Raw genomic sequence first — 26,850 nt, forward strand, 5'->3', positions numbered from 1 at the left:
GATGAGCGTCCACGAGCACGCCTCGCTTCTTTTCTTTCCCTTCAGGGCTAGCGTTTGGGGAGGAAAGGCTGCGGCTATTCTTCGTCGAACTAGGGTCCCGGGATTGAGACAGGCCCAGCCCCCAGGTCCTCGCAGCAGCCCTGAAATTCGGCCCGTTAGCGGCGACTGACCCCGGAGAGAAAAACAGCTTCTCCAGCAGGGGGAGGGAGAGGAAACGGCGCACAAAAAGCAGTGCAGCTCGTCCCTTACCGCCGGCTAAGGGTGGGGAAAAAGGAAACAGACACGGGCCACACTCAAGCGCTCCCGCCCGAGCGGCTTTTAAACTGCGTTTCCACCACCTCTCGCAGGGCGCCGCGGCTAATGGAACCCGCGCGAGGCGTCCCGCCAATCACCGCCGCGCTTCCTCCGGCCGCGGGCCAATGGCGGCGCGCCTTGTTGGGGCGTGGGCGAAGAGGCTCCTCTCCCCTGGCCGTGGTGTGTGGGCTGGGGTTGGTGCGGACTCCTGGCTTGGCCGCACCGGGCCGCACTTGTCCTGCAGGGGCTTTTGTGTCCGCCCTCGGCTCGGCTTTGTGTGCGCGGGTTTCCGCTGGGCTTCGAGGCGCCAGTCCCGGCCGGGAGCCGCGAGGCTCGAAGGCGGGAGCGCGGCCGCCCCCCCGGGCGAGGAGCGAGCGCGCCGGCGTGAGCGGAGGGTGTGAGGGCTGCGGGGAAGGGGATTCGCCGCCGAGATGCCGGAGTTCCTGGAAGACCCCTCGGTCCTGACGAAAGAGAAGTTGAAGAGTGAGTTGGTCGCCAACAATGTGACGCTCCCGGCCGGGGAGCAACGCAAAGACGTGTATGTGCAGCTCTACCTGCAGCACCTCACGGCTCGCAACCGGCCGCCGCTCGCCACCAGCGCCAACAGCAAGGGGCCCCCGGACTTCTCCAGCGACGAGGAGCGCGAGCCTACCCCGGTCCTCGGCTCCGGGGCCGCCGTCGCGGGCCGCAGCCGCGCCTCCGTCGGCAGGGTAAGGACGCCCGGCCGGGGCCACGGAGGCGGGCGCCGAGCAGTGGGCGCCCCCTCGGGCCTCGGCGGCGGGGTGGGCCCCCCGCCCGCCAGGGGGCGGGCCTCTGGGTCTGCAGGCGCCCGACGCGGCCTCCTGGCCTCGGGCTCTGAGAGGAGCGGCCGGAGCGGAGAGCCCCGAAGTTGGGGCCGCGGGGCGCCGTGGGTTGTGAAGTTAGCTTTGCTCTCGGTTTGCGCGCGGACAGCTCGCTGCCCCTGCACCCCCGGCCATCGGGAGCGGGTAGTGAGACCGGGACTTCCCAGCCCTTTTCGAAAAGCCCTGAGAAGGGTTAGCTCGAAACGGCTACAGGTTACGCTTGAGCGTTTTCCCGCTTTATTAACCGAAATGACTAGTGAGCGGGTCTCAGAGCGCTCCCTGGAGGGCAATTTGTGACATGCTGATATCTAACCAAATTTTGAAATGAAGAAATTCCCGCCTTTTTATGTTTCTTTGCATAAGGAGGGCTTTTTGAACGGTTTGTGTTTTTCCTGTTTGGGTTACTCCTTTCTAGCACCAGGCTGTTTTTTTGGCGGGGCAGCATTACTCTAAATTCAGGAAACTTTTAAAACTGTATCTTCGAAAGACTATCAGAGACGCTCAAATATTTGAAAATCCTAAAGGGTTTGGGAGGGTTGGTTGTTTTTCCTTTTGGTGTATTTGCGTGAAGGAAGGAGAGCCTTTGGAATTAGGAATGTTTATTTCGTAACATTCTGCTTTGTCGGTGTTGCAGTTTGAAATATTTAATCCCGAATTCAGATTGGCCTCAGCAAATGCGCATCTTGTTTGAGAATAGTTTGGGTTTTGTTCGGTGGGTTTTTATCTGCTGTTTTATTAGTATTTGGCCTTCCCTGGTGGCTCAGAGGTTAAAGTGTCTGCCTGCAATGCAGGAGACGTGGGTTCGATTCCTGGGTCGGGAAGATCCCCTGGAGAAGGAAATGGTAACCCACTCCAGTATTCTTGCCTGGAGAATCGCGTGGACGGAGAAGCCTGGTGGGCTATAGTCCACGGAGTCGCAAAGAGTCGGACACGACTGAGCGACTTCACTTTGTTAGTATTAACAAGCATGATTGTCACTTCAAATCATAATAGGATATGGTTAAAACTGGTGTAAAGTAGTGGAGTTTGGAGTTGTTGATACTGATTAAGGACTGCTTCTTTCAAAGTTATTTTAACTTTAGTTGTAAAAAACTTATCCAGTGTATTTTCTGTACTACCCATATGGAAATGAAGGAAAGATATAATAGACACATGTAGATTTAATTAAATCTTAAGCCTGGGCTTTAGAGAAATTGAAAATCTTACGTCTTAAATCGGTACCTGGCATATGGTAGTGCCAAATAAATATTGATTTGATACATAAAAGTTCAGTCTCAATTTATTGTTTCTGATGCCTTGTTTTTGTGGATTTGAAAAAAGCCATTGTATTTCATAAGAAGGAATTTATTTTTGAAATAAAGAATATCCCTTACCTGTTTCTCCCCGGCCCCTCAGAAAAAAAAGTAATGTTTAAATTATTTCAGTAAAAATTTGGTAGAAAAATGAAATATTTTCCATTTAAATCAGCACTTTAAAAAAAATCTTGTATAGACTCCTATGTTGGTCTTCTGTGCAAATGTATCATTCTTGAATCGTGGCAGTATTTGGTTGTATGTGTGTGATAGGATTATTTCCTCTTATTCTGATGATGATTTGTCAACAGAAACAACCATCTCAGTGTTGATGTTTTTTCTCCAACTTAAGAAGAGATTATGTCCCAATATGACCTGTGTTTGGGGTATAAGACCTGAACGTAAAAATTTTTAATGTCAGTTCAGTTATCCAACATTGTTGAGTTACTATGATTGGCTCTGAACTACAGGAGTTTGTTTCCTGTAGACGTACCAAGCTCCGTAATTAATTTCTTGGATTAGCTCAATAAGTTATTCACTTTATCCAAATTAGTCAGCACAATGCAAATAAGCAGACTTCCCAGGTAGCTCAGTGGTAAAGAATCCGCTTGCCAATACAGGAAACACAGGAGACTAAGATTCTGTCCCTGGGTGGGGAAGATCCCCTGGAGGAGGAAATGGCAACCCACTTCAATATTCTTGCCTGAAGAGTCGGGTGGACAGGCTGCCAGGCAGGCTACAGTCCATAAGGTTGAAAAGAGTCAGAAGAGACTGACCACACACACATGCAGATAAACCGAGTGAAAGAAAGTAACTTTTTAAAAGAACCTTTGTCCAGTAACCTGTATCTCAGTTACTGTTTGAATCCTTATAGAGAACAACTATATCATAGACATAGCTGTAAGTTTTCTCTACCTTGTGCATTTAAAACTCAGAAATGTGTACCCTGGGTTGGACTCAATGGTATCAACAACTTGAGAAGGTTAACAGTGGTAGTTGATTAGCACCTTCATTTTCTGTTTTAAAGAACATTAAGTAAAAAATGAGTTCTATTTTAACTGAGGAGTCTGATAGATTTTTATTAGGCATAGGAAAAACATATTGAGTTTATAAGAATACTGTATGCTATTTATAACTGGTATATAAAAGTATTATCCTTTTTTATACATTATTATTTCTCTTGTATATACAGTGTTTACATTCCAGTCATTGTTAGCCCTATGTGTAATAACAATATAGTCAGGTTTTTGTGTTTGTGGGGTTTTTTTTTTTTTTTTTTTAAATTTTTGGCCCCACACTGCAGCATGTGAGACCTGAGTTCCCCAAGCAGGGATCCAACTGGTATCCCCTGAATTGGAAGGCAGTCTTAACTCCTTGACCCACTGGGGAAATCCTTAGAGTCACATTTCTTAAAGAATATTTATAACCTAGGAGAAAACCAAATTTAATGGTGAATTTTTTAACATTTTAAAACAAACATTAATGTGTATTTGGCCAAGGACATAGTATATACCTTCAATTTGAATATGGGTTTATGAGGAATATGTTTAATTAAAGGAGTTGTTTCATTTCAGCCACTGCCATGAGCAGGTTTACTTGGTGTGAATGTTTACATGTTCAGAATTTGGTTTTTGTTTTTAGTTTTCTTTTTTCTAAGCTTTCTGTGTCATGCCTCTTGATGATAACCAGTATTTTCTAGTGATGGAATTACCGATATTGTCGACAAAGATAAACATTTACAGAGTTGATGGTCTGCCTTTCAGTTCCAAGGTGTAAAACATTGTAACTATTTGGGATCCAGGAGAGCATGGCATTTTTGAGTGGTCTGATCTGTTGAATTATGAATTCTTAAATACTTAATGACATGGAGCAGAACAGTGAGGAGTATGTTATAATAGTAAATGTTAAATCATAAACGGACCACCTACAGTGAGGTGTTAAGGGTACAGGCTTCTGATTCAGAATTACAGATTCAAATCCCAGGTCTGCCCTTATTCAGATGATCTCAAACAAAGAACAGTGCCTATCAGATGCTCAATTTTCATTTGAAATAGGAATAATCTAATAACTTTAGATTGAGGGTTACATGAGGTTGCATTTGTGAAGGTGTGTAGTGCTCAGCAACTACAGCACATGATAGCTATTACAGCATGGGATTTCTGAATTTTGTTGCCTTTAATGCCAGAGCAATACAGTTTTACCATAATACATACATTCAGAATTGGATGAGGTAAGTTTGTTAAAGTGATGTATACCAAGTCTGCTCAGGTGTTACCATATAACTTAGTATGCAGATTGCTTGAGTTAGCTGAACAACTTTGGGGTTCAGTTTCCTTTTTTGTAAAGTGGAAGTATCTATCATGTAGGATATTTAGGATTCAGTAAGTTGGGCTTCCCTTGTGGCTCAGCTGGTAAAGAATCCACCTGCAATACAGGAGACCTGTGTTCAATCCCTGGGTTGGGAAGATCCCCTGGAGAAGGGAAAAGCTACCCACTACAGTATTCTGGCCTGGAGAATTCCATGGACTACTAGCGAGTCCATGGGGTTGCAAAGAGTCTGACTCAACTGAGTGACTTTCAGTTTCTTTCAAGTTAGCACGTAAGGCACTTAGAACACAATTTGGTATATAAATGCTTAGTAGAATCTGTTTTATAGTAATAATGTTATATTAATACTTCCCGAGTGGTTCAGATGGTAAAGCATCTGCCTACAGTGCAGGAGACCCAGGTTCGATCCCTGCATCGGGAAGATCCTCTGGAGAAGGAAATGGCGACCCACTCCAGTACTCTTGCCTGGAAAATCCCATGAACAGAGAAGTGTGGTAGGCTGCAGTCCATGGGGTCGCAAAGTCGGACAGGACTGAGCAACTTCACTTTCACTTTTCAGCATCTTTGCTGGTAATGGTAGATTTAAATGAGTGGTTCATTAGGTGGTATCATAGAACTTCTGGATTTTAAAGTTGAAAAAAACATTAGAGGTCATCTGGTAGTTGGGAAGAAACTAGCACCTAATTGGTACTTGGTATTTTTGAGCAGAGGAAACAGAGATTACATATTTACTTAAAGGAACAAAGTTTGTTGGAGGCAGAAATTGGTGCAACTAATGATTCCTTCTTCCTGGTTGAAATTGCTGGTTTGATAAACATGTATACTACACTACTCGGTAAATGTGTATACTCCCAATTTTTATATTCTCATTAAATTTGATATTTCATAGAATGGCATTACTTTTCTGGAACTTTTTTTCATTAAAAGTAAAGCTCCGGTGCCCTGATATGAACACCTGCACTATTTGACTTGCCTTATGCCGGTTTATTGGCCTCTTACTCAGAATTTCTTTGTACAGCTGTAGTTTTTCACTGTTTTAAGAAAATGTAAGGAAGCTGGTTTCTTGCTTGGATTTGCTAAGGCTTTGTTCTTTCTTAATAAGAAATTGATTTTTTTTTTTAATTTTTTATTTTATTTATTAATAAATGGCAAATTTCCCCTTCATTGAATGAGACTTTGATTCATTCATTCAACGAAACATCTATCGGGTACCTTTTCCTATGTCAGGCACTCTTTAATTTCAGATGCTTGGGTTACAAATGACAGTACTCCTGTTTTCTGTTATCCTCTTAAATGCTACATCCAAAATCACCTGAGCTGCAGATTAGAATAAAGATTCTCAGGCCCATGATTAGGACTCAGAATGGAGTAAGATTTTTTAAAATAGGGGCAACTCTTCCAAAAGTTCTTGAGATTTTGATAACAGACCAGACTGAAGGACTATTGTTGAATGAGTTTATCATCTGGAAAAGGTAAAGCATATGTGCAGATAACTAATAAAAACTAAGTAGTGAATGTGATGAGCACCAAAGACAGAGTTCTTGAAAACTTCAGGCTGCATCCAGATGTTGAAATTCATAGATGTTAAGAGAATTTGAACATTCTTGTGGTTGGAGGAATTTTTTTCTACAAGTGATCTATACCTAAAGTGGAGTTTTTCTTCCTAATCTATTTGGAAAATTCAAGTAGGTGACAGGATTAGGTCTTTTGGGGTTTTTTTGTTTGTTTGTTTAAAGCCTTTTGTAAAGAATTCAAGGATTTGATATATAGAACTCTTAGACTCTAGGCAGCTACAACATCAGGTGTAGGTTGCTTGAGATTTGAGCTTGACAATCTAGATGAGTACAATTTTAAAACCTCCTAAAAGTACCCTTGGTAATTTTTCACAACACTTAAAAAATTGTATTGACAGTTTCTCTTGTGCTGATGACATTGTTCTTTTTATGCTCTTTCAGTTCAGTTCAGTCACTCAGTCGTGTCCAACTTTTTTGCGACCCCATGAACCGCAGCACACCAGGCGTCCCTGTCCATCACCAACTCCCGGAGTTTACCCAAACTCATGTCCATCAAGTTGGTGATGCCATCCAACCATCTCATCCTCTGTCGTCCCCGTCTCCTCCTGCCCTCAATTTTTCCCAGCATCAGGGTCTTTTCAAATGAGTCAGTTCTTCGCGTCAGGTGGCCAAAGTATTTGAGTTTCAGCTTCAGCATCAGTCCTTCCAATGAACACCCAGGCCTGATCTCCTTTAGGATGGACTGGTTGGATCTCTTTGCAGTCCAAGGGACTCCCAAGAGTCTTCTCCAACACCACAGTTCAAAAGCATCAATTCTTCAGCTTTACTTTATAGTCCAACTCTCACATCCATACATGACTACTGGAAAAACCATAGCCTTGACTAGACAGACCTTTGTTGACAAAGTAATGTGTCTGCTTTTTAATATGCTGTCTAGGTTGGTCATAACTTATGCTTTTTATGTAAAGTTATTTCACATTTTTATTTGGTTGAAAAACAAATTCTAGTACATGACCAGATTTCCTCCTCAGCATCATTGGAAAGTAAATAGCCCATACAACTTTATGATTTTTGCCATTTTGCATAAAATATTTCTAGGATGCAGTACTGACTTTTCTGTCTTAAATAGTAATCTGGGCCTACATTGACTTTGATATTTGTGGCCATTATTTAAACAACCATTTATATTCAGTACTCTGATGCTTTCTGGGATTACTGAGACATTTGTAAAGCTATTTGCCACAACCCTAAAAGGTAACCAGGCTTTCACTTCCTTCCCCTGTTTAACCTTGGAAGTTTATATAGTTTTTTCAGTAAATAATGCTATTCCTTAAATTATTTTAAAAACCAACTTTAAATTTTTTTCCTCTGCATTTTTTCCACGTTTTTCAGCTAGTCTAAGTGAAATGGTCATGTAGATTGTGTGGCAACAAAGCAGTAACAGAGGTGATAGGTATTCATAAAGTCTGATTTCCTTCATGTGTTAAAAAACTGGCTACTAAAGTCACTATATACAAAATAATATCCATTTGGGCTTCTTAAATTCCAGTATGCTTGTTTAAAAGCAATCATTTTTATATATAACGTGATTAAACCTTTATGGTAAAGTCTTTAAGTTTGCTGGTTTAAACTGTCAAGAATTATTGAAAAGCCAGAAGTAAATTGTTATTTGTGAATATCTGAATGAAAATGTTCAGACCCAGACTTTTGCTCTTTTGAATTTTTGGTGCCATCACCTCCTTAGATAGGTTAACCAAAATTGACTATTTTAACAGTAATAACTAAAATTTGAGTTACTTGCATGACTTGTTCAGTTCAGTCGCTCAGTCCTGTCCAACTCTTTGCGACCCCATGAATCACAGCACGCATACTTTTGAATAACGAGTTGCTTTTAAATTAAATTGCTAAGCCCTACTGTAGTATAAATTAGCCTGAAGATAAATTTGCATGTTTATTATATGCAGTGTTAGTTATATAGTAAATAAAAATTTCTTAATTTGTACATTTTAATTAGGAATTGATAATTGGACTTTGTTTACAGAAAGCCACAAAGAAAACTGATAAACCCAGACCAGAAGATAAAGATGATCTAGATGTAACAGAGCTCTCTAATGAAGATCTTCTGGATCAGCTTGTGAAATACGGAGTGAACCCTGGTCCTATTGTAGGTAAGCTGATTAAGTTTCAAGTATCTTTTTATGAAGCAGTCCCCCAAATTGTTTTCCCCTCTTGTCTAACAGGTAGAGTTTTTGTTCTAAGGGCCTATCTGTCATTTATTATTTTTATGACCAAGACTTTAGTTTCCTTAAATATAAATATAGCTGGGGAAAATAAAATTAGATAATTGAACTATATAATCTTAACTGTATAATCCTCAAGATTACTCTGTTGAGATTGTTTCGTTTTGTGCTGGTATCATATTCCTTAGTGAGACATAATGGATCTTATAGAACCGTTGAGGAAAATCTGAGGTAACATAGCTGGCCAGATTAATCGAAATCAGTAAGTTAGTGACAGACTTGTTAATATAACTCAAGTTATTCAATTCCCAGCATAGTACCCTCTTTCAGTTATTAAAAATATGGTTTAAAAAATCTTGTCTGAATTGTAATTCAAAAAGGATACCCTAAAGAACAAACTGAAAAGAGAAAACTTGAAAGTAAATACCCTAGATTTTCATCATTTGATTATTGTTAAGTCAATAAGTTTGCAAGGCTGATATGCCTTAATTTTCGAGGGTCTTGGCAATAAACTCAAGACGAGAAAGTTCTATTTGATCTTCTAAGTTATATAAAATTTTGAATACTGTAGATTTGGGTTTTTATCTATAGGTGTAGTTGTAAATAAGAATTAATGTACTGCTTCCAAACAGATGATAGTAAGCCTATTAATATAGTTACTAACAGACAATGAATATACTTTTTATGTTTTTCATTTAAAATTATAAAAGAAGATGCTGGAACCTGTGTATTGTGTATCAGACATATTAAATTACATGTTGATATGCCAGTTGTTTGTTTTTTTCCCCAGCTTTATTGAGGTATAATTGACAAACAGATATTGTACATATATGGTGTACAACTTGCCGTTTTAATGTACATTGTGAAATGATTGCCGTAATCAAGCTAGTTAACATATCTATCACTTCGTATGGTTTTCTTTTATGTGTATATTTGTGGTGGGAGCAAAGATCTACCTTCTTAGCAAATTTCATGGATGTGATGCAGTATTGTTAACTATAGCCAAATGGCAACCCACTCCAATACTCTTGCCTGGAAAACTCCATGGATGGAGAATCCTGGTAGGCTACAGTCCATGGGGTTGCAAAGAGTCGGATACGACTGAGCAACTTCACTTTCAAGCCATACTTAGATTTCTAGAAATTTTATATTCCTCTTAAATCAGGGAAAGACATACCTTAGTGTAAAACAAAGTAAAATTATTTTTGGTTTTAAGATGTCATTGATGTTTAACTAAATTATTTATAATCAGTTTTATTTTGCTATCTAATTGGTGTGTAATATCTGTTTATAACACATTTTCCATAAAAGGTTATTTTTACTGCAGCAGTATATTTAAATATGATTTAATATCTTAAGTTTACTGTGTTGTGTGTCAAATATATTGAATTTTTTAAAATCTGACTTACAGGACTTTTTCCATAACTGAATGGCCTTTTATAGGCATATTAATCTCTTAGAATTGTGGGGTTTAAATCATAAGAATTTACAGTACAGTCTGTTTATAAACATTTTTCTACAGAGGCAAATACTAGTGGTAAAGAACCTGCCCGCCAGTGCAGGAGATGTAGAAGATGTGGTTTCTCTTCCCGGGTTGGGAAGACCCCCTGAGGAGGAAATGGCAACCCACTGCAGTGTTCTTGCCTGGAGAATCCCATGGACAGAGGAGCCTGGTGGGCTGCAGCCCATGGCGTTGCAGAGAGTCAGACACGACTGAAGTGACAACATTCACTACACAGTACTAGAGAAATTACACAAAGTTCAAGACTTTTCAGTCAAAGATACTCAGTCATACATAGCTCTTCAGTAGTAGGATGTCCTTCAGACCTAAATCAATCTAATGTGTATCCCATGCTACTAAAAAGAAAAAGGCATTGTTACGATCATGTATTAAAATCTCAGGGAAAAAACCTGTTTTAGAAAATATTTTAAGCACTTAAGTTTAGAAGAAGAAACAGTGAAAAGTAACACTTTAATGCTTCTAAAGATAATGTCTGAGCTGAATCTTAAATAAGACAATACAAGTAATAAAGCAAGTTCTGCCTTAATGCAGGAACAACCAGGAAACTATATGAGAAAAAGCTGTTGAAACTGAGGGAACAAGGAACAGAATCTAGATCTTCTACTCCTCTGCCAACAATTTCTTCTTCAGTGGAAAATACAAGACAGAATGGAAGTAATGACTCTGACAGATACAGTGACAATGAAGAAGGTAAAATTTTGTTATGTTAATAAACTATATAATCAAAAAAATAAGTTTTTCAGACTCATCAGATATAATAAACATGAAGAAGATAAAATTTTAAATAATATTACCAAGATATATATAGATTTTGCTCCCATCATTAGTCCTCCAAGTAATTTAATACCTTTTGTTGAGAATTCTAAGAAACAGAAAGGTACAGATGTCTAATTTTTGTCACATAAAATTGCCAGGTATCCTTATCTTTTTTGCTGCAAGTCTCATCTTTCTAAGAGGAAAAAGTGTTAAAAGTAGAGAGAAAGTTTCCCCGCTTATCCCTTTCTGAGTAACATCTCCACAGAAGCAAACACTATCATTAATTTGATGCTTATCTTTGCAGCCTATTTTTAAATAACTTTTTCATATACATCTGTCTGTGGTATTATTTTGTACTTTTAAAAAAATTGGTGTGATATCATGCTAAATCTTGCCGCTTGTTTTTCTTTATTCTGTGTTATATTACTAGAATCTCTTATTGATTTATTACATATGTCTGGTTTATTTCTCATGTAGCAGTAGTATTTACATATGGCATGTTTTCTCTGTTCTCTATTGATAAGCATTTAAATTTATAATTTTTGCTAGAAGATCTGATTTCAAAACAACTATAGTAAATTTGACATTTTTTATGGGCTATTTTAAGGAAAATTGGCCATGGTGTATACATATTTTTCAAGTAGTATGTGAAATAAACAACCTTTTAAAATTTATTATATGACAACTTGACACTTATAAATTTTTAATTCATATGACTTGTTTGTTAACTCATGACTATTTAATGATTCAAATTGCTTGTATCTCTGTAAGCATTGCCTGTCAGGGCACAATCTGTCAGATTGGTTGTTCTGAATATGAAATATAGAGTCTTTTCCTCCAATACCACTATGTTAGCAAAGAGGCAAAGAGTAGAATCAGCTTAAACACAAGTAATGCTTAAACTTCCTGCCTCTTTTGCCTCTACAGGAAAGAAGAAAGAACACAAGAAAGCGAAGTCCACTAGGGATTTTGTTCCTTTTTCTGAACTTCCAACTACTGCCTCTGGTGGATTTTTTCAGGCTATTTCTTTTCCTGAAATCTCCACCCGTCCTCCTCTGGGCAGGACAGAACAACAGGCAGCTAAGAAAGTACATTCTTCTAAGGGAGACCTACCTAGGGAACCTCTTATTGCCACAGCCTTGCCTGACAGGGACCAAAAGTTAGCCTCTGGAGGTTTGTTTGTTTCCTCCAAGTCTAGCCATGATAGATGTTTAGAGAAAAGTTCTTCGTCATCTCCTCACCATGAACTCGCTGCCATGTTGGTCTCTGCTGCAGCTTCTCCTTCACTGATTAAAGAAACCACCAGTACTTGCTATAAAGACACAGTAGAAAATATTTACTTTGGAGAGAAAAGTGGAATTCAGCCATTGTGTACCAAGAGGTCCCATGGTTCAGATCAGTCAGTTCTCTCCAGTGAAAGGAAAGCACTAGAAGAGTCTGAGCAATCACAAGTAATTTCTCCACCTCTTGCTAAGGCAATCAGAGATTATGTCAATTCTCTATTGGTCCAGGGTGGAGGAGGTAGTTTGCCTGGGACTTCCAACTCTACACCCTTTCTCGATGTAGAAAATACACGGAAGAGAATTGGTCCATCTAATGTTCGAGAAACTGAACCCCTGTCTCCTCCACGAAAATTACCGAGATTCAGTGAAAAGTCAGTAGAGGAAAAGGATTCAGGTTCTTTTGTGGCATTTCAAAATACGCCTGGATCTGAACTGATGTCTTCTGTAAAAGCTGTTGTTTCTCACTCACTCTCTACTTTAGGCATAGAAATGTCTAAGCAATCACAGCATGATAAAATAGATGCCCCCGAACTATCTTTTCCCTTCCATGAATCTATTTTAAAAGTAATTGAAGAGGAGTGGCAGCAAATTGATAGGCAGCTGCCTTCATTGGCATGCAAGTATCCAGTTTCTTCTGGAGAGGCAACACGGATATTATCAGTTCCAAAAGTAGATGATGAAATCCTAGAATGTATTTCTCATGCCACTCCACCAGCGGGTATTCAGGCAGCTTCCACTGAGTCCTGTGATAAACAGTTGGACTTAGCACTTTGTAGAACCTATGAAGCTGCAGCATCAGCATTGCAGGTTGCAACCCACACTGCCTTTGTAGTTCGGGCTCTGCAGGCAGACGTGAGTCAGGCTGCACAAATTCTTAGCTCAGATCCTAGTTGCATGCACCAGGCACTTGGACTGCTAAGCAGAGCATATGATGCAGCCTCATTCCTTTGTGAAGCTGCCTTTGATGAGGTAAAGATGGCTGCCCATACCATGGGATCTTCCACTTTAGGCCGCCGACATCTCTGGCTAAAGGATTGCAAAATGAATCCAGCTTCTAAGAATAAGCTGGCTGTTACTCCCTTTAAAGGTGGAACATTATTTGGAAGAGAAGTGCTCAAAGTAATTAAAAAGCGTGGAAATAAACACTAGTGAAATTAAGAATAAAGTCATCTATGTAATCTTTAATATGGGGAACTTGGCAGCTTTTCTAGGAATTTGAAATACTTTTATGCCAAACTGTCAAACTTCTACCAGTTAAATTGCACTATAAAAATAATTGCCTACATATAACTGCCTTTTTTAAAAAGTTGGATAGATAGCCTTAGACTAACGATTTAAAGCTTTTCTAAATCATATTTTTTTTCTGAAATAGTTGTTCCTATTTTAAGATTTTAAGGTTTTTTTTACAGCTCTTTAAGAAAATTCCATTAACTAGATTATAAGTTGAGTCTTCATGGTTTAAATATTACTAAATATCTCTTTGCTTTCCAGAACTTAAATTTTCTACATATTTTCTCTTCTCACTTGTTTTGTTTTTGCTGATGTCTACAGTATTGTTCATAATATTCCAAATCAGTGCAACTCAAAGTGCCAGTCTACGAACTGTTACTTATCCACAGATAAGATAAGCATGTACCAGAATTTGAATCTAGACCAATGACATGGTTTATTTTTGAGGTAAAATTTTATTGAGAGACAAAGACAGTGTGCTGATTTACATTCCGGTGCAAATGCCTCATTTTTTCGTGGACTGGTAGGAAACAGTTGGTAGACCACACTTTGAGAAATACTGCTCTAGGCCATAGTATTCTGGGATACTGCAGTTTCACCATAACTGTAAAACTATAGTCAGATGAATTAAGAAAGATGGAACTTACACTCCTAAGGTAATCATTCATGGATGATTTGGCTTAATCTAAGCTAAATTTTAAAAACAAATTTAAGTTATTAGTTTTTTTTAAGTTATAAGAAATCATACTGTATACCAGTTTCTATGTGTCACTATAAAGCAGTATATTATTCTTTGTTTTCATATCTGTGATTGTAAGATGAGAGAGTCTAATTGTAGAGGCACTTGATTATTGAATTTCTTTGTAATTTTATGGAAAATAGTAGATTAAGTATAAGCAAAATACAGTCTCTTGGGACTTATAGCTATTACTATATTCTTAGACCAACCAGTCCATCTTTGCAGCTTTCTGGGAGTAATTTTGTTATTTGTCTTTTGAAATGTACATGTATACATGTACCTACTAAGTACTCTGTGATTTTTTTAAATGTGTAACTGTAGAATGCTTCTGCAAATTCAATAAAGTTGTTAAATTGGAACAGTTTTGTGTGGTCTCCAAAAACATGTTGTATGTGTGTTTTTATTCTTGGAGTTGCAGCAAGTTAGATATTTGTGGATGAACATTGCCTTTTCCATTTCCTCATAGAAACTCACCTGACATTCCAATGGTATAGCTGAAAATATTCAGATTTTTTTTTTTATCCTATTTGAGGACCATGGGTGTTTTTTTTTTTAATTGAAGTATAGTTCATGAGGATCATGTTTTTTATCAGCTATTGAAATTTAAGTTTGTGAGAGAAATTAGTCTGTAACCAGATAACTAATTTGTGTAACCAATTTCTGCTGACTACTATTGGGTTCTTTGTGCTTTCTAATTCTTAAGATTCTGAGTTAACAGACAAAAAAGACTTTGCTAAGGATTGTCCCATAGATAATAGAGCCATTAATAGAATTACTAGGAAGTGGGGGATGGAGTTGATACCTTAATCTTAAAGATGGAACTATCTGAACTGACATGGTAAAAAAGGAAAAATCACTGTTTATTTTTTGGAAACTTGCAAGTAGACTGAAGTGACTAGTACTAGTCTAGATAGTTAGCAAGCCACATAATTATCTTGACTATTTTTTAGCGAAATGATTGACTTCATGAAAACTAAGCTTTTGTTTTAAGAATTGACTTCATTTCTATCTCTGATAAGAAAGTAATTAACTTTTATCAGTCTCTTGAAAAATCTAGCCCCTCAAATGGTGATAAAATCAAGACTCGGAGAATGGGGTTTTGAATATAAAAAGATACATCTATTTGAGTTGTTATGGTAATAACCATCATAGTGATAGGCTTAGTAATATATATACACTAGCTTCTCTTCAAAGAAATGTTCCTTTATTATGGAAAGAAGGAGAAGTGACCTGTGATTGGTTGTACATTTCTGCGAACCAAATACCTCCTTGAGAAGAAAAAAAACGAAGTTACTCAGTCGTGTCTGACTCTTTGTGACCCCATGGACTGTAGCCTACCAGGCTCTTTCGTCCATGAGATTTTCCAAGCAAGAATACTGTGTTAGCAGCTTGATACCATACAAGTTTTTCTCATTCTTCAGATTCTTTATAGCATCTTCCCTTCCATATTCTAAATTTTAATTTAATTTTCTCACTTCTAAATTGTTTTCAGTGAAAAGCCTCTGGAATTTTACATTGTTTCAGGGTGTTAGTCCCAGAGGGAAAAAAGAGTAAATAGGAAGAAGTGGTGATCATATTATGGAGTGGATGAGATAAAAATGGAATAAAATAAGAATGAGAAAGAAAAGTTTTTAAAGACAGATATTGCATTTAACCAGTTTGGGTCTATTGAGGTAATACCAATAGATTTGTTTTACATATCAGTGAAACTAAAAACCCGGGTTCCAAGTAATGTTAGGATGACACAGTTTATGGTATACTTCAGAGAGTAACAGTTTCTCCAATGTTGTTTCCAGACTCTAAAGTAGAGCTCAAGCTTGAGAAGAGAGAACCACTGAAAGGCCGAGCAAAGACGCCGGTAACACTCAAGCAAAGAAGAGTTGAGCACAACCAGGTACCTTTAGCTTTATGATCACTGTATTCAGGTGTGAGTAAGCTGCTGCAACACTCACTTGCCTGTGTCCCTGCCTGTAGTGAATAGTTGACACCCAGAATCCAATTCAATAATAAAGTGTTCATTAAACGACTCTGGAAATCTAAACTGTGTGTGTTCTCTCAGTAGAGTATCCTGTGTTTACTGCAAAGGCTAAGTGTTTAGTAAATGTCTCATTTGTGTTTGATTCTGTGCTAAGCATGGTTCAGAGCCAGTCATGTTGCTTTTTTAAGAGAAATGCCAATATTTTTAAAAGGTGGAAACACCTAAGCAATTCTGACATGATAAAAGGCAGGGTAATGGCTTCATATTTGTGTCTTTTGTTTCTAGGTCTTTGATTTTGCTTTTATTTTTGTCTTATATTCTGTGGCTTTTCCCTCGGTTCTGAAGCTAGTCTGCTCCTAAGACCATACTGTTTTCTTTCCTTATTCTAGATGAAAATTCGTCATTTTACAGGTGAGGCATGGTGCAGTTTTCCAAAAGGAAAATGTAGAAACTAAGGGGAAATTAAGCACAGATATAAATGAATTCAGTTTACAAAGTATTAACTAATCAAGGATTGATCTATCCCTAGAGTTCTTTTCTTTATCCTTTTTCTGTCTCATTGACTTTATCTTTTTCATTTTTCCTTTGTCATTTTTTAAGTCACAACATCCTCAGTGGAAGTGTTATTGATTTCTTAAGCCATGTGATTTTTAGTTTGATGTAGTTAGGTTGAATATCGGAACTGTTTGTTAGCAACGAGCTTAGTGACTGAATGGACAACGTATACAACTTTGAAAGACGATTTTGGTTAATACTGAACAAAGACTGGAATAAATATTTTGTCCTTTTATCTGTTATTGCCAGGGAAGAGCTGCAGGGGCACACTGAAGAATAAGGAAATAACAAAGCAAGAGAAACTAGGAAGATCTGGTGAAGAGCACTGAAATAGACAGACATGGAGAACTTTGGTCCAGTTAATGTAGGCAAGATGGTTTAGTGCTAACACGAATGCATTGATTTGTCAAATACCAGGTTAAAAAGAGGTTGAGGTTGGGAGGATGGTATTAAATATGGTTCAAGGGGTAATTGTTTGACTTGAGGAATCTAAATCAAAGGACAGGATAGATAGTGAAAGGAGAGAGTAAATTTAGGAGATGGCAGGCAGGACTTAGATGATGGCTTTATTATACAGAATTTAAATTGTATAGAAAAGTGGAGGAAAGAGTTTATTGACCATTCACAGAACCTCGGCAGTTAACATTTTACCAGTTTTATCTTCATCTGCACCCTGCAGTGTTTTTAGTTTTTTAGGTTTTTTTATTTGTTGCTGAAGTGTATTAAATCTCCAGCCACCTCTCATTTCACACGTTAAAATGTCAGTACTTCAGTATATATCTCTCAAACATAATAGCTGGATTTTATTTTTATTTGGAATGATAATGGCATTGTGTGTGTGTGTGTGTGTGTGTGAATCTTTCATATCTGTGTTCAGAGTTCTATACATTCTTCATACAATCACCTCCAGTTTCCGAAGTGTCTCTTTTATGATTGAATTACTCAAATTAGGTTGCATACAAACTCCACATATCACTCGGTGTTTTGGGGTTTGTCTTAAGTCTGTAGCTATTTCCGCTGTAACCTCCCTCCATTTATTCGGTGCTGAAACTAGATGAGTTCTCTACAGAATTTCTCACTTTGTGGATTTGGCAGATTGCTTCTTCAAGGTTCATTCTTTTATGCCCTGTATTTCCAGTAGACTGGGAGTTAGACTTTTAGTGGGGCTATGCAATAGACCTTTCTGTAATGATGGAAATGTTTTATATCTGCTATTCATTAAGTAGCCACTAGCCACAACTAATATTTGGGATGTGACTTGTATTTTTACCTATATAACTATAATTCCTTTATAAAGAACTTCCCCTTGTGAATTGCTTAGTTACTTTGAAATAAAATTCATGTAGGAGAGTCAGGATAATTGCTTACATGCCTTTTATTTGCCAGTTTTCAAGTTAAGTGCCCTAGTCATTTTGAAAGGTGATCAGTAATATATTTTTACTAGTATGGTTTTTATATATTTGATATATGATCAGTTGCAGTCATTATTTTTTTCTTGTTCAAATCATACCATCCTTAGCTGCTGGGAATTACTGAGTTGGTTTCTCTCTTTTATTGACCCCATTTGTCTTTGATAATTGCTTGTTTTCTGGCACAGTAAGAAGTCCTGGGCTCATGTGTATTTCCTGCCTCTATAAGTCAGTCATTCTTTCCAAAGAATTCCTAATCCTTTTAGTGGAAAATATCATTTGGAACCTATCTACAACCTGGATGCCAGGGAGTTCTTTCCTGGGTTGTCATTATTCTGGGCTTTCTCAGTAAAGTAGAGCTAGTGAAAGTGTGAAAATGTTAGTTGCTCAGTCGTGTCCAGCTCTTTGCGATACCATGGACTGTTGCCTGCCAGGCTCCTCTGTCCGTGGAATTCTCCAGGCAAGAACACTTCAGTGGGTAGCCATTCCCTTCTCTAGGAAATCTTCCCAACCCAGAGATCAAACCCAGGTCTCCTGCACTGCAGGCAGATTCTTTACTGTCAATTCTTTACTAGGGATGCCTGAGTAGAGCTAGGAATACTTATTTTTTAGAAAGAGAAAATAGGTCATGAATTTCTCAAGTTTATGAATGTAGGCTATTTTCTAGGTCTTATAAACTTCTGACTCTTCTCCTATGCTGAGTATCTTGGTTCTTAATAGCTTCTTATGTAATTTTCACTATATGTTTCTAAATAACAGTATTTGCTACTAATAGTAAAACTGCTAATTACAGTTTCAGATTGGGGGCAGTTTTTCTTATGCCAAAGATATAAAATCAAAATATTATGCTTAAAGTCACTTGAAAGAATTTTTTTCTCCTTTCATGTTTATTTTTAATTATTGAGAATATATGTGGTTTTACTTGGGCAAAAGAAGAGTCAGAAATCTGGCTTCTATCTTTGTTCTTTCTATTCATAGGTTACTATCTCTGTTAAGTTCTGGTTTATATTTTGTTTCTTTTATAAAATACAGGTAAACAATTCATTTATCTCTTTATTATTAGTTACACTCACCTCCTTTCTCATTTCTTTCTGTTTTTAATCTGAACACATATCCTGGGGAGTCACTTCATAACAGGATATAGTAGAGCCATTCTCCTCGTTGCTTTGTACCACTGCATGGTATTGCATTTTATGGATTTACTGTCATTTATTCAGCCACCAGCTTTCCTTTAGGTGGACATTTGGATTGTTTTCAGTTATGTGGTATTCTGAATAATGTGAAGGTGAACCAACGAATAGCCTTTTTACATGTGTTGTTTCATGTTTTAGTCAGTTTATGAAATCTAGAAGTGAAATTACGGGGCAGTTTTTCTAGATGTTAGCAAATTCCCCTATGTAAAAGTTGAAGCATTTTCCATTCCCACAAGTACTGTGTGGGAGTATCTTTCTCTCCTGGAGGAATATGGTGCCATTTTTGCTTTGTTTTTATGTTAATATGAGTAACCATACTGGTCATGTTTTACCTAAATAGTAGTTCTTAGTAAGGTGGATTTTAATTATCCTGATTATCTTTTTTACAAACTAGTTATAAATTTGTTTAGAGCTTGTATTTTTACTGAGTGGGATTTATATAGCCGTCTTTAATAACCTGGTTCCTGCATTCTCATGTGCCTCAACTACCTAATGTCTTTTGAATAACTTTTTACCTGATAGATTTTTTGTTTGTTTCTTCCTCCTGTTGTCTCCATGATAAATTGACCACTTTCTATAGAATATCTTGCTGTACATAGATGACATAACAATTCTTGCTTTGACCACAGAGCATATAGCAGTCACATTAACTACTAATTTTACATAACAATGAGTTTCTTTTCAGTCAGTAATTATTTGGTCCATCTTACTTGAAGTAGTTATAATACTGAATGTAATTTGTTTTTTATTTATACTTCTGAAAGTCACTTGTTTCATAGTGGATTCTGGTAGAAAAAAGTTTTCTTCAGTCTTCAGGGTATCTTTTCTGGTTATGTGAAAGATAGTTTTCTGTGAAGATGATTAATTCTAAATTAGTGATGGTTAAGAACTAATAAAAATTGGTTGACAGTTCTCAAGCAGAGAACTTAATAAACCTGATCCAGAGAAAGCATAAATGATTTATAGTGAAGAATGTCCTTCCTTTCCCTGTTGCCAGCTATTCCCACAGGCAACCAGTAAATTTCCTGTGTTTTCTTCCAGGGAAGAAAATTTAAAAATCTTTAAATGGAACTTTGCCTTTACTGTTAAAGATAACTAATTTTTTAAATGTAAACTTTTTTTGTATAAACTGTGATAGTTTCAGTAGATGTTTGGTAAAGTTTTTGATGAGATTATTTCAGTTATTTATTCAAAATAAGTGGAAAGTCCTGAAATTTGGTAAATAACCAGTTTTAAGGGATAAGGATGTTTCTTCACCCATTCACCTTCATGGTTGTAGGTAAAATATTTGGTCTTTTTAAAGTACTCTTATTATTTTTATTGGCCTTAAGCAATTAATTGATTATTAAAGAGGTAGCAGTGTTGGAATTATTTTGAAAAAAATACTTGACTTTGAAATGCATAATAAGTCAGTTGCATTGTCTTAAACCAGTTATTTTCAACCCTGGCTGCAGATTAGAATCCCTTTGGAGCTACAAAATTTTGTTCAGCCCAGGCCAGTCTAGAAGCGATTCTGACTTAATTGGTCAAAGGTGGGGTTGAGGCATTTGGTGTTCTTTAAAAGCTTCCTAGATGATACTGTGCCACCAGGATTGAGAACCTCAGATTAAAACTAGTGTTCCATGCTACTCAGATAATCAGAAATTTTAACTGTTAAGAAACATCTATGGACAGAAGAGCCTGACAGGATACCCTCCATGGGGTCATAAAGAGTCAGACATGACTGAGTGACTTGGCACGCACACACACATTATATATGTGTTTAATTTGTTTATAGATTTGTCTTTTGACTGACATTGTTTACATTCAGCAGATTTTTCCTATTGGTAGTAGGAAAAGAAACCCAAAGATTCAGATGATGAGTCAAAGGGGAAAAGCATATAAAGTCAGTTCCAGATAGAGATAAATACAAAACCAGGTGTGTGAGACAAAGTGTGTACCTTGTAGTGTTTTGGTAGTAATGCTTCCAGCCAAATGAACTTACTTACTGGATGACTGTTCTTGTCCCAAGATATGAGTAAAATATATTTCTGTCTTTAAAATCAGTAGACACCAACTTGGATATAAAAACATCAGTTATCTATATAAAATATTAGCTTGAAAACAAAAGTGACAATTTCGGCATATTCTAGTATAACTAATCATTTATGGGTGTCCCCTAGTTAAAAGAATTTAAAAGGATCCTCTGATAATAGAGGTTTCAAAGTTGAATAAGGTGATAATTGGAATGTACACTCTCAAACCTTACTCCAGAGCTACTGAATCAGAATCTACATTTTAACAAAAACTTCAAGTAGAGGCACTAATCTAGTGCTTTTCATATGATTCTATTTTAATAGTCCTAACCACACGATAAGACTAATGTTTAATCTGTTCTAACAATTTTAAAATTTATGTTTTGTTTTTAAAAGGAAACTAACTTCTTATATATAACAAATGACTTTCTTACAAGTCGTGATCAGACTGCTTTTTTGTTTAGACAGCCAGAGATGCAGCTATGATACTGGAGCCATATAGCGAACAAGTCACAAAAGGAGCCAGTGATAAATTGATGTGTTTCTCCCCCCCCACTTTTATTATGATATGTGAGCTCCTGTAGTTGGACTCTACCATATTTTCAGTGCTTTCTGGTGCCTGCACATCTGTTCAGTCATTACATTTAGTGATACTTGGAAGGCAGAGCATTGTTTTCAAATGCTGGCATTTAGAAACTTTAATGGGTTCGTAGTGTGCTAATACGGCCATGATTATTAAGGTTTTGATGTTAGAATATGACTTTTTAATGTGTCGATGCTTGAATAGCGCTATTCTCAAGCTGGAGTAACTGAGACTGAATGGACAAGTGGATCTTCAAAAGGCGGACCTCTGCAGGCATTAACTAGGGATTCTACAAGAGGGTCGAGAAGAACTCCGAGGAAAAGGGTGATGCAAGGCTTACTGCCTAGAATTGGGTTTTCAGATTGGTAGGGTCTTAGTGGTTATTTTATATTTATTGTTTTTATTTTGTTTTCAAACTAACAGGTGGAAACTTCAGAACATTTTCGTATAGATGGTGCAATAATTTCAGAGAGTACTCCCATAGCTGAAACTATAATGGCTTCAAGCAACGAAACCTTAGTAAATATGTTTCATAATATACAAGTGGTATTTTTTGTAAATTACCCTTTAATTAGAATTGGGGAGGTGGTAAATTTTGACAAACTTCAAACTTAAATGTTTTAAATTCATTTCCCCCATATAATCCTGAATTTTAGAATTTTTCAGTAGAGCCACTTAAATATATATATAATTCATTGTGCAAGAATCCTTAGTGTTATAAGGATACTTTTTTGCTAACGTGTTTAAAGAATGATAAGTCTTCCTTCACATATGAAACACTGAATAATTATTTTAGGTTCTTATGCCTAAATTTTTATTAAGGGAAAGTTTCAAATATTACAAAAATCGACTATTTTTTTTTTTCTTTTAACGTTGTCTTTGTTTTGTTTGGATAATTCTGAGTCTGAATAATTTGAATCTTGGCAGGTTGTCAATAGGGTGACTGGAAATTTCAAGCATGCAGCTCCTATTCTGCCAATCACTGAATTCTCAGACATACCCAGAAGAGCACCAAAGAAACCATTGACAAGAGCTGAAGTAAATGAATAAAATTTAGATCGATGCTATCATTGATCTTTTAATGAAGAAATATTTATATTTGTTTTTTGGAGTGGGAGGGAGTGGAGCTTTCTTAATTGGGTGGGGTGTGTGTGTCTGTATATGTGCATATATTATCTTGAAGGCATACTTTATTAGTGACAGTGAAAAGTAACTAATACAGTATGACATGCTAATACTATCCTCTTGCTACTATGTGCCTCTTTAAGTTCAAGGGAGTGGTTATTCGTGTGCTGCTTCTAATATGTCCTCTGTTAAAATGGATCTGAGTTGAAGGTGTTACTTGGGCTATGGGGGAAGCTATACTATCTTTCATTGAAAGGTCAGGTAATGGGACTTTACAGTGCCTTTGCATAATACTTGAATTAACTCGTAAAATTAAGCTTTAAAGTACTAACTGCATGATATAATTTTAATGATTCTTCATCAAAGATTGTTTTGATCTGGGCATAATGGTAATTTAGCAAAGCAATCGGGTTGTTTAAAAAATTATTTTGTTTCTTAAGTTACGAAGATTGGATTGACTATAGTTATAGTTGTTAAAAGCATATAATAAAATTTGTTAAAAGAGCTATCTTAATTTTATATGTTCTATATTTGATCATTTGTTTTATTACAAAATTAACAGGAAGAAACAATATACTTTTAATGCTAATGAAAAGCATCGCAGGGAACTTAACATTGCCATATTAGCTGTTGAATTTTATTTTTTTGTTTTTGAATGTGTGATCCCCATTACAACATAAACATATCTTCACATTGAGGAAATTTGAAGAGAGCTTTGGCAATGCATGGATAATTAAGCAATAATGAATTTATAAATGGCAGATATGAAAGTTAGATTTAAGTGCATTCTGTTCTCTGTAACTTCTGTTTAAAATTATGTCCTAATCATTGTGCATTTACACTAAATTTTAACTTGTGATTGTTTGTTTGTTTCTTAATAGGTGGGAGAAAAAACAGAGGAAAGAAGAATAGAAAGGGATATTCTTAAGGAAATGTTTCCCTTTGAAGCAGCTACACCAACAGGAATTAGGTATTCACATACACTGAAACAAGTATATAACATATTCTATTAGGGCATTTTAATTTATTTATTCCCACCTTTATTGAAGTATATTTGACACATTAAAATTGTATAAATTAAGGGTGTACAACATAATTATTTTATATATTTATATATAATCTGGAATTTTAATTCTTCACAAAATTATTTTGCCTCTGTTCTCAGAAGTAAAATGTTCTTTCTGGGAACTCTTTAATTCTTCTAAGCACTAACTAGTTCATATTCTTGAAAGTTGAGTCAATACCAAAATTAAGTTTGTTAAGCTGAGGGGTTGTCACTAAATCATTTTACCTATTATTTAATTCTTATTTTAAAATCTAAACTGAAAGCCAACAAAAAGGAAATCAGTTTTATTCCTGAGTGTTTCTCTTTACTAATTGAAAAGACTGCTTTTAGATATCTGTTGAATTTCCTCACGGGGGAATCACAACCAAACTACCTTTATTTTTTTTTTCCTCTTAATCTCGTAAATATATTAACTCTGAAAAACCTTTAAAAAGGCAAATTTAGTGACTATTTATAATACTCTGAATAATTATTTTTTAATAAAACATAAATCTAAATGAAAAATGTATAGAAGTTTTAAATAGGTTGACTGATGACAGTTTTTTACTGTTACCTCAAAGAATGTGTTTGGAATTAGGAGTGATAATGACATTTTATATTATTTAGGTCATAAATTTATCTAATATTTATTTTTCTCTTCCTCCTTTCACTCCCAACAGTGCTAGCTGCCGCAGACCAATCAAAGGGGCTGCTGGCCGGCCGTTAGAACTCAGTGATTTCAGGATGGAGGAATCTTATTCATCTAAATATATTCCTAAGTATGTTCCCTTGGCAGATGTCAAGTCAGAAAAGGCAAAAAAGGGACGCTCCATTCCCATGTGGATAAAAATTCTGCTGTTTGTTGTTGTGGCTGGTTTTCTGTTTCTGGTCTATCAAGCTATGGAAACCAATCAAGGAAATCCATTCTATAAGTTTCTATCTAATGACTCTAAAAAAGTCAACTGAATGATATGTCTTTGGCACATTCAACTTGGTCTCCTATTTTTAATAACTGTATCAAAAAAACATTTGTGTACACTTGTTGACTCAAGAACAAAAAAAATGTGATTTCACCTCAATAAATGTAGTATTCCATTGAAAGTAAGCAAGATATATAAATGGACTTCATTTAATGTTTTGGAACTTTGGACTAGTAGGAGATCACTTCGTGCCATATGAATAACAACCTTTTTTAGCTCTGGAACTTTTTTGTAGGCTTTATTTTTTTAATGTGGACATCTTTATTTCTTTTTTGAGAAAAATGTATATTGTTTTTGTGTATTTGGGAAACAAGAAGGGCAAAACATGGCAGTATAATGTGAAGCTACACGTTTAAATACTTTGAATTCTTACAGAAAAGATTTTAAGAACTTCTCTCTACTGAATAAAAACTAGAGATATGGGAAATGTGAGATTCAGTAAGAGAAAAAGTAACTTGGGATTCTACTTTTTGTAATTGCAACAAAGTTTGATGATGTTTATGGGGGAAAGTACTGGGATAATCTCTTTCTGTAACCTTTCTTAATAGTAATGTTTTTGTTGTAGCCCTATTGTACTCACTTTTTAAAAGATTAACTAGTATCATGAATGTCCTACTTCAGTAAGACCCATTTAAATGACGTAAGGAGTCTATCAGTGCAACATGTGTATGTTTTAGAGAACTGTTAGCTGGCTGTACATGTTTTTAAAGACTGTTTGGCTAGCTATAAGGCTATAATTGGAAACTTGTACTTTTTATTTACAGGACATTTATTCTATCAATCCAATTTGTTACCAAAATACGTTTTAGATAAATAAGTGTGTTTGTGTCTTTAGAAGTTAGAAATTTTAAACACCAGTCTTAGTTTCCATTTGGATTCATTACTGAATTATCTTCTGTTACCAAAAACAAATTTTGCCAAGGTTTTTTGCCCTATATTTCCCAACATAATTTGATTTGAAAGTGCAAAAAGGATGTGCTTTCAAGCTACATTACAAACTTTCCTTGGATACACAGTAGTTAACACATAAATTTATAAACTCTGAAATTGAGGCGGGCATTATGATTTTTGTTTACTCTTGAAATGGTTAATTTTATCCTTGTGGTTGATTTATTTTTTTAGCTAAAACTTACCTCATGTATAACTTTGGCAGAGTAGTGGGTAATTGAAATTTCTATAGAATCAAGTAAAACAAAAATTTTGACTTAATCATTTGTTTCGACTTTAGTCATTGACAATAAAGCACATTAAAAATTTAAGTTATTTTTAAATATCATCTGAAATAGATACTTTTTAAAAAGAAAAAGCTGAAGATGTATATTTAGATCAGCACACAGTTTTGATTTGCATCAGCCCTTGTGTGACATTTAGCTTTTAGATATTTTGTAGACATTTTCCACTTTCTTTGCAGTTGACCAGAAACATTTGCAGGTCTGGTCTTTGCAAAGACAGTGGGAAACTTACTCCTAGGTGAGAAATGCTTGCCTCTCCAAGTAAAAGTATTTTGAGATGAGCCACAGAGGGAGTACGTTTTATTCAGCGTTGCCTCTATACAGTAAAGCAGTCTACTTTTACTTAACTTTGTTTGTAAACTATGTTTCCCATCTTTTGTTTATAATTAGAAATTGTGAGAAGCTGCATTTAATGTTCAGAAATGTGGGAGGATAAATCAGACTTAACATGTATGTGAGATCAGTTTTCTAGTAGAAAAGGTATGGTCCAAACTAGCAAAAGTAGGACCCGGTAAAACATGTAGTCTTTTTTTTTTTTTTTTTTTTAATGTGTACTTGGGTCTTTTGTCTGTGTCTGTTTAATTCCAGTAGAATAAATGTGTCCTTGATGTAAATGCAAAGCATTTCTTCCTGATTAAAATTGTAGATGTAGACTTTACAATATAATTCAATAATAAAAAAGTAATTAACCTCTA

General features: G+C 36.4%; 1 protein-coding gene across 5 annotated transcripts; it reads left to right on the plus strand.

Annotated features, from left to right (window-relative positions):
• Positions 1-426: 426 nt before the first annotated feature.
• TMPO (thymopoietin) lies at positions 427-26,850 on the plus strand. Of its 5 annotated transcripts, XM_088837128.1 has the most exons (9): positions 569-1,004; positions 8,312-8,438; positions 10,564-10,722; positions 15,837-15,934; positions 21,978-22,097; positions 22,197-22,292; positions 22,701-22,811; positions 23,780-23,868; positions 24,624-26,850. In XM_088837128.1, the coding sequence occupies exons 1-9, from the start codon at positions 726-728 to the stop codon at positions 24,907-24,909; spliced, it is 1,365 nt and encodes a 454-aa protein (XP_088693254.1). In that variant the 5' UTR covers positions 569-725; the 3' UTR covers positions 24,910-26,850. The 5 variants fall into 5 exon arrangements, with proteins under 5 accessions (XP_055250586.2, XP_088693254.1, XP_088693255.1 ...); XM_088837129.1 differs by lacking the exon at positions 21,978-22,097; XM_088837130.1 differs by lacking the exons at positions 21,978-22,097; positions 22,197-22,292.

Source organism: Moschus berezovskii, chromosome 6, assembly GCF_049115385.1.
Source record: "Moschus berezovskii isolate FMDL1 chromosome 6, NW_MosBer_1.0, whole genome shotgun sequence".
NCBI classification, from domain to species: domain Eukaryota; kingdom Metazoa; phylum Chordata; class Mammalia; order Artiodactyla; family Moschidae; genus Moschus; species Moschus berezovskii.

Bases quoted from the DNA above. Each gene is read 5' to 3' on its own strand.
- TMPO (XM_088837127.1), top strand. From the start codon at position 726: ATGCCGGAGTTCCTGGAAGACCCCTCGGTCCTGACGAAAGAGAAGTTG. The intron at 8,439-10,563 runs GTAAGCTGATTA...GCCTTAATGCAG, and splicing joins GAACCCTGGTCCTATTGTAG to GAACAACCAGGAAACTATAT. The intron at 10,723-11,715 runs GTAAAATTTTGT...TTGCCTCTACAG, and splicing joins ATACAGTGACAATGAAGAAG to GAAAGAAGAAAGAACACAAG.